Consider the following 16100-nt stretch of genomic DNA (forward strand, 5'->3'; position numbering starts at 1 on the left):
GATTGCTTACTTACTTGCTTTCACTAGAAATTAAGGTTTCCAAGAATTAAGAATTCTAATAAATGTAATTAATACTACTGGAAATAATAAGGGAAACAACTCTGCATGCAAGGAAAGTAGGATTTGTGTGTTTCTGATTAAGAAAAAATCTGAAAAATAGAAATAACATTTTTGTTGAAAGAAAATAAAGTAATTTTGTCCTAAAATGAAACTGGTTATTTAGTTACTTATTTTTGATACTGGTTATTGAAAGTGGGAAAACTGAACAAAATCTGAATGTAAAAAAGAGAGTTGTAAAAAGTTTGTGGAAAATAAATCTTTGGAAGGAAATTTTAATGTGTGATCAAGCTGACTTTCATGCACAGCAGTAGCGACAGACTCTATAAAGATTGTGACACATGGATAAAATCCATTCAGCTTCTGCAAAAAATGGCCCCTTGTTGTAACAAGGTAACAGTATGCTCCTGAATCAGAGAAATTAATATGGATAAACAATGGCTATAAATGAACAGTCGGAGCTATGGGAAAACCAAGACAGCTGTTTGGCTCTTCCTAGCATATGACAAAACCTATTTTTTGGTTTTTGTATTCCTTCACCCACCATGGTGCATTTAAGATGACTGAAATTATAAACAGACACTGGTGGGGAAACTTTTATAAAATTGTAGAAGGTCTATCAGCAATGTCTGACTTGTCAGGTCCATAATCCTGAAAAAACTGTTGTCTCTAGAGGCCTCAGACCTCCTCCCGCTGGACCCTTTGAACACCTACAGCTAGATTTTATTCAATTGCCATTTCATATGAGTTATCAAGATGTCCTTGTTATTGTATGTATGTTTTCCAGATGGGTTAAAGCCTTTCCCTGCCACAAGGCTGATGCCCTCACAGTGAGGACCAGAAAAAAAAAAAAAAAAAAATTAAAAAAATGTGTTTCCCGCTTGGGATATAACTTCTGTAATTTCCAGTGACTGAGGCACCCACCTCACAGGACAGATCATACAAACCTTAACAAAAACCTTACAAATTTCTTGGAATCCCATCAATATACAACCTTCTGCTGATCCCTTGTTATCTTATGAAAAGTACAAGCTACTGTAAACCTCTAAAGTCTTACGTTGAAACCTATCAACAGGTTAACGAGGTCTATCTGGATCCCAATTCAAAGGTCACAGTTTAGAGCTAGTGATTAGGCATTTTGGAAACATGAGAGAAAAACAGCTCTTGAGCCCTATTGGAAAGAACCTTACCAATTGCTCCTGGCCACTGACACTGCTCTGCAAAATTAGAAGGTGTTAAGCCTTTAGTACACACCACCGCTAAACGCTCCACACGACATCTAGCCCTAAACAGACACTGCAGACCTCCAAATCAAATTACAAGGAAGAGAAGTATCCAACGTCAAGGTAAATTGCTTCCACCCACGATGGAGCAAGACTTCAACAGAACATGAAACGGTTTCTCCTTTTCCTTTCCTTTCCTCTGCCACTGGCCTGGAAAGATAATGCCTTTATCTTTATCTCTCAGGCCACTGATAAGGGTGCCAACCTCTGGAATTTATAACAACTTTTTATTGCAGGCTAGAAGAAAATCTAACTTGGCCTAATTTTTTTTTTTTTTTGAAGGTTTTTTTATTTATTCATTCAAGACACAGAGATAGAGAGAGAGAATATCAGCAGGGGGAGAAGCAGAGGGAGGGGGAGAATCAGGCCCCCCACTGAGCAGGGAGCCCGATGCGGGGCTCAATCCCAGGACCCTGGGATTATGACCTAAGCCGAAGGCAGACGCTTAACCATCTGAGCCACCCAAGCAGGCGCCCCTGGCCCTAACTTTCTACAAGCAAAATAAGACAACTTATTGGCCGACTCCCCTGAATTTACATCATGAATTGAAACGACCTACCAGGAAGCTTGCAGGATTCAGGATTCACTCCTTTTGGCAGGTCCCTACTTCCTGTGTTAGGGATAAATGTAAATGAGGCTATGATCAGGAACTTCTCCTTAATCCTTGAAATTGTTGCAGAATCTGCTACTAACGCAATAGCTACTCAACAAAGGTATCTTTAGACTCTGGCCAAAATTGTTCTTGATAATAGAATAGTCCTTGATTATCTTTTAGGTGAGCACATAGAGATAAAGCAAAATGTTACGAACTGTGAATGCCACACAAAGGATCAACAAAAGCTACCAGAAGCACAGAGTGGTAGCTGAGAGTGGCACTAATGCCATAAATTCTTTTTTTTTTTTAATTTTTTTATTGTTATGTTGTTAATCCCCATACATTCCATCATTAGTTTTAGATATAGTGTTCCATGATTCATTGTTTGTGCATAACACCCAGTGCTCCATGCAGAACGTGCCCTCCTCAATACCCATCACCAGGCTAACCCATCCTCCCACCCCCCTCCCCTCTAGAACCCTCAGTTTGTTTTTCAGAGTCCATCGTCTCTCATGGTTCTTCTCCCCCTCCGATTCCCCCCCTTCATTCTTCCCCTCCTGCTACATTCTTCTTCTTCTTCTTTTCTTTCTTAACATATATTGCATTATTTGTTTCAGAGGTACAGATCTGAGATTCAACAGTCTTGCACAATTCACAGCGCTTACCAGAACACATACCCTCCCCAGTGTCCATCACCCAGTCACCCCATCCCTCCCACCCCACCCCCCACTCCAGCAACCCTCAGTTTGTTTCCTGAGATTAAGAATTCCTCATATCAGTGAGGTCATATGATACATGTCTTTCTCTGTTTGACTTATTTCGCTCAGCATAATACCCTCCAGTTCCATCCACGTCGTTGCAAATGGCAAGATCTCATTCCTTTTGATATAACGCCATAAATTCTAATCGCATCTCCCAGTTAAGCTGAGAGTCTGATCAAAAGGGGCGGGGGGGGGGGGGAATAACTGTTAAAAGGAAAACCACAGGCCCAAAATGATGTCACTTAGGTTAAAGCCCAAGTCAAGAAACCAAGACTTAATACCTAGTCTAATTGCAGTTTCAAACCACCAGGAATGTAACCTTTAACCAGTTGACAGAATTTCCTAGTCAATACTGAGAATTTCTGATAGACCCTTTCCACTCCCCTCAGGAAGGCAACCTTGCCTAAACAATGCATTCCTTGCTAATAAATTCCTTTCTTTTACTTTATGCCCTCTGCCTTTAAAAGCCTTCCTCTTATTTAGCTCAGCGCAGCTCCCCTCTTCTTCCTAGATGGGACGCTGCCTGATTCATGAATCATTTAATAAAGCCAATTAGATCTTCAAATTTACTCAGTTTAATTTTGTTTTTTAATTAACGAAGTCAAACTTATACCTATTAAAACTAAGTGTTCTTAGAAACCATGATAATCCTAACTGCTTAAATTTTTTTATCATTTCTATAAATTTTGGAGGATGTTATAATCAATTTTTTTCTTTTAAAGGTTTATTTATTTGAGAGAAAGAAGAAGTGCGCGTGTGCCATCTGGGGGTAGGGGCAAAGGGAGAGAAAGAGAGATTCTCAAGCAGACTCCCTGCTGAGCGCAGAGCCTGATGGGGGCTTGATCTCACAGCCCTGAGATCATGACCTGAGCTGAAATCAAGAGTCAGACGCTTAACCGACTGAGCCACCCAGGCACCCTGTCAATTTATCTTTTAAAAACAGTACAATTCCATGAGTTTCACTTCAATTTTGTTAAATCCAAGCAAAATTAAATGTTGCCTCAACCAAAGCCATTCCACTTCTATGTATATTAGATACCAAGGTTCCTTATGAGATTTCATTTGGAATGAGTGTCCCACAATAAGAGAAGTTTGCAAACAACTGGTCTACAGGATAAAATTCAAGATCTTTCGCATAAAATATAAAGGCCCTCCAAAGCCTGGTCCCCATCAACTCTCTCAAGCTTTATTTCCCACTATTTCCTGCCTAGAAATGAACTTTCTAGTAACACCAAACTGCCTATAGTTCCTCATAAATACCACAATTTATGAGATGCTTCTCATCTTTGTGAATTTGTCCATATTGTAACTTCCAGATGACTCCTGCCTGGTTTTATTTTATTTTACTTTACATTTTAAAAATTACATTAGGCTATGGGAAACAAATGCCACCTTCTGGGCCCAGTGGGATGGAGCTTGGGTGACTTTCACTACATGGTGGAAGGGCAGGGTCCATAGGTCAGGTGTAACAGGGCCGAGTTGTTCCCTAGGTCCTTTTGTGCCCCTAGGTTGGGCCAGCAGTCATGCCACAAGAAGCCTGCCATCCCATCTCTTCTTTTTGGGTGCTGTAGGGCTAGAGTTAGACACAGGCTGTTCCCAGGAGTAATGTCTCCTAATGGCTCATTTGGCTAAGGAAGACAAAAACATTCTGGATGGTCAAGGACAGCACTCTAGCCATGGGTCAAGCCAAGGAGCCCATTATCCTACAAGTCAAAACTGAATGTTCTTCCCTTTATCTGTTGAGCTACTTATCCTTTAGGTCAATGATTCTCAACAGGAGGGGAGAAGAGGAGCATTTTGCCCCCTAGGAGGCATTTGGCAATGTCTGGAAACATTTTTGATTGTCCCAAGAGTGGGGAGGGTGTTTGCTACTGGCATCTAGAGAGGCCAGGGATGCTGTTAAACATCCCACAATGTACAGGACAGCCCCCACAACAAAGAATTATCTGGCCCAAAATGTCAATAGTGCCAAGGTCAAGAATCACTGCTTTATTTCTCAGTTTGATACCACATTGTCCAGGAAGGCCTTCCTGAACGCCCCAGATTACCTCTTCCTGGTTTCCTGTAATACTTAGCATTGTATTGTATATGAATCTGTGTCTTCCATTAGATCATGTGTACCTCTGGGACAGAGGCTGTAACACTGTGCCTGGCACACAGTACATACTCAGTGAAGTAGCTCTGTGTCTACCCCAATATCTAGCCTATACCTCTTAGTAAAAGAAAAAACAATTCTCAGTTGGGCACATGGTCACTTAGAATAAAAATTACATTCCCTAGCCTTTTATATATGGCCATAAGACTATGTTATAGCCAGTAGAATGAAAGAAGGGCTACGTGGAGAGTAAGGGAATGAAGGAAATTCATGGGAAATGTCCTAAAAATATATTATATGCCTCTTATATGCCCACACTACCCCCACCCTACTACTTAGGACACAGATGATATGACTGGAGCTCCAACTTGGACCACAGGGCTGATGGAGCCAAAAACTGGAAGCAGCCTAAATGCTGGATGACCGCAGAGCTTCTAAACCAGCCTTGGTCTGCCTTCTTTTATATAACAGCCACTATTTTGTTTAAAACCATGGCTACTTCAGTCACTATTTTTTGCAGACACCTCATCTAAATTAATAAATGATCTAACACCCAACTTCTGTTTTTTGCCATCAAATGCCATCTTCTTCAAGAAAAGTATGAACTGTGCTTTATTAATTTATGTTCTTGTTCTGCTTCTTTCTCATTCTTCACTAACACATTCTGAAATACAATTTTCCCTCTGCTCTTTTCCTTTTGCAACCTGTTTTGCTGTCAGTTGCATTCCTTGTTTAATTACCCTTCTCCAACTAAGGGTTCTCAGCTACCTATAATTTGTACAGAAGAACAGTGATTTCCACAACTACAAAAGCATTGCTCTTAGGTAGTATTTGATTAACAACCAGATTTATAAAGCTAGGTTTACTGCCTTCACAAAGGATAAGTAACCCAAAATAATTTTTCAAAAACAAAAAAAGTAATATTTATAAAATTCTTCTGGGATATTTTAATCTGAGCTAGTAGAGCTCAGGTAATCATAATTTGCATGCTATTAATTTTATACACTGTAGAAGTGATCATAATTTGTGTGAATATCACTTGTCCTTCTCTTAACTTGCTCATAATATTCTTGCTATTCTTAAATTTAGAAAAAAAAAATTTTTTTTTAAAGATTTTATTTATTTATTTGACAGAGAGATACATAGCGAGAGAGGGAACACAAGTAGGGGGAGTGGGAGAGGGAGAAGCAGGCTTCCCGCTGAGCAGGGAGCCTGATGCAGGGCTCGATCCCAGGACCCTGGGATCATGACCTGAGCCGAAGGCAGACGCTTAACGACTGAGCCACCCAGGCGCCCCAAATTTAGAAAATTTTCAAGTGGATATTTTGTTGTATCATCCTCTGTTAATTCTATAAGATACTATCAAAATGTTTGATTTCCGAACTAAATTCCATTTTGGAAACTAAAAAAGAAATGTAATATTCTAAATTTAGTAACTATTCTTTCTACTTAGGAGTATCTCCATTTCCAAAAGACTTTTTTTGCATTGCTTTCACCTATTTACCTTTTTAAAAAGAAAACCACAGGCCTAAATGGTGTCACTTGGATTACAGCCCCAAGACAGTAAACCAAGACTTAATACCTCTGTTGGCCTGCCCTTGTGGAGTGGTGTGGAAGCAGAGGCCTGTGTGCGCTCCAGATTCGGCTGCACCTGTAACCCACCACCATGGAGGAAGACCTTGCTGCTGGAAATATAATGGCTGTTAATACTGCTTATACAAGGCGCTGAAGCCCACCCTCATCCACAATGACCTCGCAGGTGGAATTTGCGAAGCTGCCAAAACCTCAAGACAAACACCAAACCCATCTTCGTGTGTTTGCACCCAACTGTGATGTCAAGTTGGTGGAGGCCCTTTGTGCTCCACACCAAATCAACCTAATTAAGGTTGATGACAAGAAAGTAGGGAAATGGGTAAGCCTCTGTAAAACTGACAGGGAGGGAAAATCCCATAAAGTGGTTGGTTGCAGTTGTGTGATGACAAAGTCTCAGGCCAAGGACTGTCACTGAGGAATACTTCAAATGAAATGAACAAATAAAAAACTCGATTTTTGTTCCTAAAAAAAAGTCTTAATACCTAATCTAACTGCAGTTTCACACCCCCTGAAATATAACCTTTAACGAGTCAACATGGGAATTTCCTGGTCAGCACTAGTAAATTTATTGATAGACTCCAGCCATTCCCCTTAGGAGGGCAACCTTACCTAAAACAATGGTTTCTTTCTTAATAATTTCCTTTTTTTCCACTGGCTCTCTACCTTTAAAAACCTTCCCTTTTCTGTAGTCCTTTGGGGCTCCCCCACCAACTAGATGGGACACTGCCCGATTCATGAATTAATAAAGCCAATTAGATCGTTAAAATTTACTCAGTTGTATTTTTGTTATTTAATACTTTCTTTGTTCTGGATATGATTTCTGGTTTTCTCTGCTTTACTTACTATAGAAGCTTCTGAGTGTCAATTATTGTATCCTTATTTGTTCTCTTGTACTTGCCACTGCTACTGTATTTTTCCTTCTAACCTATTTGTGCTTAATAGTTGTGTATCTTTTGTCTGCCCCAAGGGCAGATTACTTCTCTCTGAATTGTAGTTGTGATTCTTACACTTGCTTCTGTTTAAGGGTTACCATTATAGTGTTTTGTTTTTCTGGCTTTGCTTTTTTCACCTAGTAAACTTGTTTACTGATCCTAGGTTACTTTTTTATTTTAGTCATCCTTAAGTATACCCTGGTGCACTCTTTTGTTATTGTCACTGATGATTTTTATTTGTTCCAGGTAATTTCATTGTATCTTAATGAGTTTAAAAGCAGGAACAATGCTGTATACACTAGTAATTTCCTGAATGTACCCAGATGGAAATGACTGAAATTCCACAGAAATTCCACAATTCACAAGACAATGTTAATATAAATAGCCTCAAACTTTATTTCCATTTCCTACTCCAATTATTTGAGAAGCAGGCAGGCAGTAGATACCATTCTCTAATCAGCAAAATCCTACTGCATATTCAATCACTTGGAGAATTCTACTAGAATCCACCTATTTGTGTAAGGTATTTTCCTTAAAATGCAGCCCCCCCCCAACCTTTCTACACAAACATTTCTTGAAAGATAAAGGCAAAAAGACATTTAGAAATGCTTCAATCTTTTCTACTCTATTAGTATGTAAGAAATAAAGAGATCAGTGAGTTCTATATCATTTTTGGAGCCATCTTATTCAAGACTACAGCTCAATTTAATACGAAGTTGAACAGTATGTGTGAATAATTTGTTAAAACAGAACACAGTATTCAAAACATCAAAGTTACAACTTCAATCACTGGAGAAACTAGTTCTACTACTTGAACTTGAAATGACTACCTAAAAACATCAAGGATAAATAGTGTACCTAAAACTCTATAGTTGTACCTTAATGCAGAACTAAACTTATCAGCCACCCAAAGCAATCTGTTTTCATCCCTTCCCCACTCATTAAAAACTTTGCTTTTATTTTCAGTTTTTAAAAAAGCTTAGCTTATATACAGTAGTCTCTTATGAAGATTACCTGAACCACCCCAGAATGAAAGAATGCTTTCCTTCCACCAAATTCTTTCATAGAGGAACTCATACATGCTACCAGGTGATTACCTTTTGCTCCTACTGTAACTGGAACTGACCAGGGAGGCAAGAGGTACCTCTCTGACTAAAAATAACTGGAAATTCCTAAGCAAAGCAAAAAAAGCTTAACTTTCATAGTTAACAAAATAGGGCAGGTAGAACTGTGAAAGCTTTCCTTATCACCGTCTTCCAACAATTTCTACATATGTTCCTGAGCCATCTGGTGATATCTTCAAGCCTTCAAAACTGCCTAAATATTTTCAGTATTTTAGTACTAAATAATACCACAGTAAGTATTAAAATACTTATTTTAAACAATTTTCCCAGAATAAAAATATTTATAGAAAAGCAAAACACACAGATGATTGACTCTGGGCTATGAATTCCTTATGGTCATGACCTCTCAACTAACATGGAATATTTACAACTTGGTACTTACTAATGGAATAATTCTATGCTTCTGCCTTACCTCCCAGTTAGCTCTTTTTGAGAGCAGGGACTCAGTCTTAAAAGAGGCAGTACAGCCTAGATTAGACCTGCCTCAACCAATGTAGCTCTGTTTTTATCTGTTTTATTTTTTTATTTTTATTTTTTAAAGATTTTATTTATTAATTTTGACAGAGAGAGACACAGCGAGAGAGAGAACACAAGCAGAGGGAGTGGGAGAGGGAGAAGCAGGCTCTTCGCCCAGCAGGGAGCCCGACGTGGGGCTCGATCCCAGGACCCTGGGATCATGACCTGAGCTGAAGGCAGATGCTTAACGACTGAGCCACCCAGGCGCCCTGTTTTTATCTGTTTTATAATGGAATTCTGGGAAGATTTGTTTCAAAAAAGAGTTCAATGTTGTTCTTCTGTTTTGTTTTTAGGTTTAAAAAAATACGTGTACCCACCCTAAAATTAAAAGGACTCAGAATACCAAGTGTGGGCGAAGATGCAAAGCAACTAGAACACATTCCTGTATAGTATAGCCATACATTAATGGTACAGACACTGTGGAAAACAAGTATCTGTTAAGGACATATAAATATAGAGATACAGATATATCTTACGATCCAGCGATTCTACTCATTGGTATATACCCAAGAGAAATTAATGCTATGTTCACCAATAGTAATGTACAGGAATGATCTTAGCAACTTTATCCATAATAGCCCCAAACTGGAAACATCAAATGTCCACCAATGGAACAAAGGATAAATTGTGTTATATTTATATGCTGGAATATTACATAGTAATAAAAAAGAATCAACTGCTGCTGTTTACAATGTGATGGGTAAATCTAATGTTAAATGGAAGTAGCCAGGCAAAAAATAATAGGCATGCTTGCATTTATATGAATTCAAAAACAAGCAAGACTGTTTCTGAACTTCATATATGACATCATAGCCCCTCTGGTGATAGAGGTTGGAACAGTGGTTACTTTTGGGTTGAGGAAGATGTTAACCAAGAAGATGCATAAAGGAGCCTGCTGGGTGCTGGTAATTTTCTATATTTTTATATGAATGGTGATTATACACGTGTACACAGATGTAAACATTCATCAAATTGTACACTGAATATCTGTGCATTTAATTATAGGTATGCCTTAATTAAAACTCATATGGGGCGCCTGGGTGGCTCAGTCATTAAGCGTCTGCCTTCGGCTCAGGTCATGATCCCAGGGTCCTGGGATCGAGCCCCGCATCGGGCTCCCTGCTCGCAGGGAAGCTTGCTTCTCCCTCTCTCACTCCCCCTGCTTATGTTCCCTCTCTCGTTGTCTGTCAAAAAATAAATAAAATCTTCCAAAAAAAAAAAAAAAACCACAACTCAAATAATACCAAGAATCTTGGAATAAGTACTGCAAGTTCTAGTCATGGTTCTGCCACGTGTGATTCTTGACAAGGCACAAAACTTCACTGGGTCTCCATTCCGCATACTAAATGCTAAGTAAGGTCTCTTCCCCTTCTAAAATCTATCTATTTGTAGTTTCTATGAATTTCCTCAGTCTTCATGTTTGCCTTAAACATAGTAATTATATATATATGTAAAATGATCTTTTTCTGATTTCCACCAAAATTTACCTTGAGCATATCGCCTTAATCCCTATTTGGACAGACTGGGGGCGGGGGAGGGGGGTGAGGTCTAACAGGTTTATTTGATACTTCTAGAAGGAACCAGCATCAGAATATCTGGGCCAACATACAAGCACATAGAGTGAAATGCTTACCTAGGAATACAGGTGATTAGAAATTAGTTATGGTCTATTATCTGGAAAGAACAATAAACTATGATGACAGTAGCTAGGGCTATAATTTTCTTTGAATCAATAAAAATAACTCAGAGCCAGTAAAGTGATCATACCTAATAATTTATAATCAATACCCTGTAAGCTAAGTGCAGAAACGCAGCTGTTCCTTTCAAATTATCTACATCAGGAATCAATACTCACTGTACAAGTTCTGTACACTGAAAAAAAGAAATCAAGAAGACATTCCTTGGTAGGAGGAAGCAGGGTACCTAAGGGAGAAGTACACTGTTTTATCTTTTCTTTCTTTTTTTTACAGGGGGTACATATTACTTTTATAAATGGAAAAAAATAAAATAGAACTTATTTACACCCAACTTTTCCCTATAAGGAGATGCTACCTGAATCTAACAGTAGTTTCACTTTTATATCCTTGTTCTAGCTAGGTATGTAAGTCATCAAATCACGTTGTCAGATCAAGTCAGGGCACCTCAGTCACCACTTCATAAGAAAGGGGGAAAAAATGCAATGATTTTAGAAGTATTTGAATCTAAGGAACTTCCTGTATGGATTAGGGAAGCTTCTCAATTGTGGAGTTCTCTACCCTTTTGTAAAAATTAAGATCCATCAGATGACAAAAGAAGTACTACATGTTATAAAATGTTACGGAAAACAGCACTAGCCCATTGAGACCCAGGCATGGATTCTAATTCTGGCCTTTCCATCTAAATTTGAGTGAATCATTTTTACTTTCTGATTCAGTCTTCCTACCTGTAAAATGAGGGACTGGGTTAGATAATCTTAGTCTTTATTTTTCTCTATCACTAAAAATTCCTAAATGCTTAGAATTCACCACTTGCTTACCAACATGTGAGATGCTTCTCATATTAACCTTAATCCACACAAAAGCCAACTATCTTTATTAATAAAAATATCTAGAAATTAGAAATAAGGAGTCACTAAGATTGAATGATAGACATTAAGGCCTAAGGTTTGTGAAAAGACCTTTCACTGCTATAAATTGGGTTTGCTTCCATCAAAAAAATAAAAAGGAACAATTCATAAATATACAAATGAATTAAATAAATGAAAGGGTCTATAATGAACTGGCTAGAGAATTTTTTTAAAACTCATTGATGAAGTTATATCTATTCCAAAAAAGAGCTATAGTTTACACACACACACACCCCTTTATTACCTGAAGATAGGGTAAAAAAAAAAAAAAAATAACAACATCTACTCACTTTGACAGAGATACTCCTCCAGCTTTCCCAATCATCTCCTCATGATGTAATACTGAGTGGTTCCACGGAATATGAAGGAACTTTAAGAGTGTTCTCATCCACCGTTCAGGATGCAAGACAAGTTGTTCATAGTGAACTAACATGCATTTTTTATAGCCAACCTCCATACACTGGTTATACATGGTCTCTATGGCACGATTCCACTTGGTCAAACAGTCTCTATAGCTGTTCAGGTCAAACCCAGCTATGGTAACTTTCCGAGAAATCATTGAATGTACTGATGCCCGGCCATCTCGGACCATCAGGAGAAATTTGGCATTGGGGAATAACCTAGCAAGGTAAGTTAAGGATTTCAGGGCAAAAGGATCTTTATTACATAAATAAGGAGCTGGTTCCCCATGCTTAACAATAATTTCTAGTAGGAAGGCTTGCATGGCAGAATCCAACACTTCATCGGTGACACCAGCCTCATCCAAGCGTATTTTCTCTTTACTTGACCGTGACCACATCTGCTTCAGGGCCAGGATTCGGGGAATCACCCGGGTTTCCTCTCCACAGCGAATATCGGGGTGTGCATCTAGCATGGCCCTCATGAGTGTGGTTCCACTCCGAGGCACACCTCCAATAAATATTAAAGGCATATCTTTGTGATAGGCAAAGGTTTTATTGGCTTTGATGTCCAGGCCAGTTCGCACAGTGGTCTTTGTGCTCTCCAATTTGAGAGGCTGGCTACGTTCTTCTATTCGGTGATGGCATTCCATGGCGTGTTGGCCCAAGTAAAACACAGTCACAGAACTGATCACCAGACATGCCAATAGTAAGTTCTGCTTCAGTTTTCCAACCATCTTGATGTGGTTATCTTGTTATTAAACAGATAGTCTGCTCAAAATAATTTTCAGAAAATGTTCAGGCCATGGAGATTCTACTGAAGAAAGAGGATCAACATCTAATGGGAAAAGGAAAAAGTTACTTTATCATCACATTAAGATTGTTTACAAAAAAAAAGAAGATTGTTTACAACTTAGTCATCAGTGATCACCATTACATTTTCGCTAGAAAGAAGCTGAAGCAATCTTAGATACTGTGATATTCTTAGAACACAAGTACACACAAATGCAAGCAAAAACAAATCATTTCTAATCAGAAACAGCTTTTCTTAATGTAACAATTCTATGTACCTTGCACAGAATGGAAAAATAAAACTATTTCTATCAGTGAGTCATGAAAATATTTAATACGCCCACATATGTTTGGAGTCTAACCCAAGGCTCATCACTGATACTCACATTTGCTTCACCCCTAAGAAGTCATTATCTCTACATTCTACTCTAAAGAGAAATTACAGAAGAAATATACAACTCCCAAAACTTTAACAAAGATTCAGTTTATCCCGCAAGTTATTTATTTAGATACTATAGGCCAGATACTTGGGCTTGGCTGAGGATAAGCTTTGAAAAAGACAGCAGTGCAGTGACCTCTGCTCTCAGGAAACAAAGTCTCATGAACGGACAGATATGCAAACAATGACAAAATGCAATCATTGCCTTAGTAGAAATAAGTCAACGGGACAATGAGAGTATAATGAAAAGAAGCACATAAGTCTACCAGAGGAAGCTATAAAAGCCTCATAGAAAATAAGAGGAATGGGTACTCTAAGCAGTAGGAACTTGTGTGCAAGTTCCTCCACACAATGACATGACAGAACACAGCATAAGAGGGAGGGGTACTCTAAGCACTAGGAACTTGCACAATGACATGACAGAACACAGCATATTTAGGTGACAAGAAGTAGTTCAGGAGAGCTGGTGAATAGTGTGTAAAGACAATTATGCATATGTGTCTGTGATCTAGCCTTCAGAAGGACAGATAAGATTTAGACACACAGTTTTCTAAGCTGAAGATACACATGACCAAAGATGTGGATGTGTAGAAGCAAGGGCATGTATGTAAAATACATATACTATGTAAAATATACATATCATATGTATATGTAAAGTACACATATTATGGAAACACTAGTTTAGCTGGAGCTAGGATACATACTATGAAGCAGACAGCAATCAGACTACACCTAGACTAAAAAAATGTACCCTGAATCCTCAGTGGAGAGGTGCGATAGTTAATTTTATGTATCAACTTGGATAGGCTACGGAGCCCTGTGCTTGTCAAACACCAAACACTAGTTTAGTCTAGATGTTGCTGGGAAGCCATTTTTTAGATGATTAACAATTAAATAAAAAAATAAATCAACAGACTCTGATTAAAGCAGATTAGCCTTCATAAGATGAGTAGGTCTCGTCCAACAACTGAAGTCCTTAAGAGAAAAGACATGGTTCCTGAAGAAAAAGGAATTATCTTCAAGACAGCAATGTGGAAATTCTACCTGAATTTCCAGCTTTCTACCCTGCAGAATTTGGACTCAAAGTTAACATCAACTCTTATCTGCTGGACCGCTCTATGGATTTTTAAAATGCCAGCACCTCAACCACAGGAGCTAATTCCTTAAAAATTCCATAGGTCTCCTGACTGATAGTAAGTACACCTGGGGAAATGACTAGCTATACTAAAAAAAGAATACCTTCTGAGAGGCAGAACATCGAGCTATGGACTAGTGAGAGGGTACGCAATTCTCCCCCAAAACCAATTAAAAGCAGGATGAAACTGACGACCCTTTCGGTCCTCTGGAAATCAAACGAATACAACAACCTAAGCAGCATTTATGCTTGAAAACTGCTAAATGTTGAGTAAGAGCAATGAGAGTCTGTGGCATTCTTGCCTAAGACGATTCCCACTCCATCATCCACCTACTCAGCATGACAGAGGTTCTGCAGAGCAAGGCCAGGCAGGGCAAACTATGAAGACTGGTGGCTTTGCTGCCAGGATCAAAGGGAGATCACTCATTTTGGAGTGGTGAGTAACACACATGCTCCGCTGCGCTCTCAGTGTAAGTGATGTTCCAGGCGGCAGGTGAGCAGTCTCAGGGTGCAGTCGTGACTGGCAAACTCACTGCCAACTCAGAGGTGCATGGAGGCAAAGAGGAGACATGAAAGGAATGAGAGGAAAGTAACCACCAGTGCAGATCTGAAAATGCCCTGAACTTTTTTTTTTTTTTTAAGATTTTATTTATTTATTTGAGAGAGAGAATGAGATAGAGAGAGAGAGAGCATGAGAGGGGGGAGGGTCAGAGGGAGAAGCAGACTCCCTGCTGAGCAGGGAGGCCGACGCCCGACTTGATCCTGGGACTCCAGGATCATGACCTGAGCCGAAGGCAGTCGCTTAACCAACTGAGCCACCCAGGTGCCCAATGCCCTGAACTTTGAATGTGCTCCTCTACCCACATGCAGATGCACTGGCAGATGAAAAGTCGTACTATCTTAAGACATTTGAGCACAACCACTGTTCATTAACCTATGCTGACAGGAAGGCAACCCCTAGAAAGCCATGCTTAAAAATGAAAACAATTTTGGGCGCCTGGGTGGCTCAGTTGTTAAGCGTCTGCCTTCGGCTCAGGTCATGATCCCAGGGTCCTGGGATCGAGTCCCACATCGGGCTCCCTGCTCTGCGGGAAGCCTGCTTCTCCCTCTCCCACTCCCCCTGCTTGTGTTCCTGCTCTCGCTATGTCTCTCTCTGTCAAATAAATAAATAAAATCTTTAAAAAAAAAAAAAAAATGAAAACAATTTTAAGTGTGTGTGTTTGTGTGTATCTGAGCAGCTGCATCAGCATACATTTATATGAAATGTCCACACAAGGTGAATTTATAGAGACAGCAGAGGGTGGAAGCAGGAATTTAATGACAAATAGGCATGAAGTGACTTTTTGCAGTAATGGAAATGTTCTAAAACTGGACTGTCGTGATAGTTACACAACTCTATAAAATCTACTAAAAATCACTGAATTAGACCCTTACAATGGGAAATCTTTCTTTTTTAAGATTTTTAAAAATTTATTTGACAGAAAGAGACACAGTAAGAGAGGGAACACAAGCAGGGGGAGTGGGGGAGGGAGAAGCAGGCCCACGGCTGAGCAGGGAGCTGATGTGGGGCCCGATACCAGGACCCTGGGATCATGACCTGAGCCAAAGGCAGCCGCCCAATGACTGAGCCACCCAGGCAGCCCCAATAATGTTTCTGATCAAATATTATTTAGTGGTGATAAATTCAGTGGTAATAGGAATACATTAAATAAATAATGGGTTTTACTGAGAAGAGCAAAGAAATTATCCTAGAAAAATTATCTCATGTTTTCCAT

The 16100-nt window shown here is 39.3% G+C and overlaps 1 protein-coding gene and 1 pseudogene across 2 annotated transcripts in view; one reads left to right on the plus strand and one right to left on the minus strand.

Annotated features, from left to right (window-relative positions):
* TPST1 (tyrosylprotein sulfotransferase 1) overlaps window positions 1–16100 on the minus strand; it is a 160640-nt gene that overhangs the window by 106482 nt on the left and 38058 nt on the right. For both annotated transcript variants that reach the window (XM_036115270.2, XM_036115271.2), the window contains one exon: window positions 11852–12797. In XM_036115270.2, the coding sequence (XP_035971163.1) occupies window positions 11852–12696 (845 nt within the window). In that variant the 5' untranslated portion in view covers window positions 12697–12797. The remainder of the gene's footprint in view (window positions 1–11851; window positions 12798–16100) is intronic.
* Window positions 6423–6815, plus strand: LOC118550327 (small ribosomal subunit protein eS12 pseudogene; annotated as a pseudogene).

Source organism: Halichoerus grypus, chromosome 6, assembly GCF_964656455.1.
Source record: "Halichoerus grypus chromosome 6, mHalGry1.hap1.1, whole genome shotgun sequence".
Classification (NCBI taxonomy): domain Eukaryota; kingdom Metazoa; phylum Chordata; class Mammalia; order Carnivora; family Phocidae; genus Halichoerus; species Halichoerus grypus.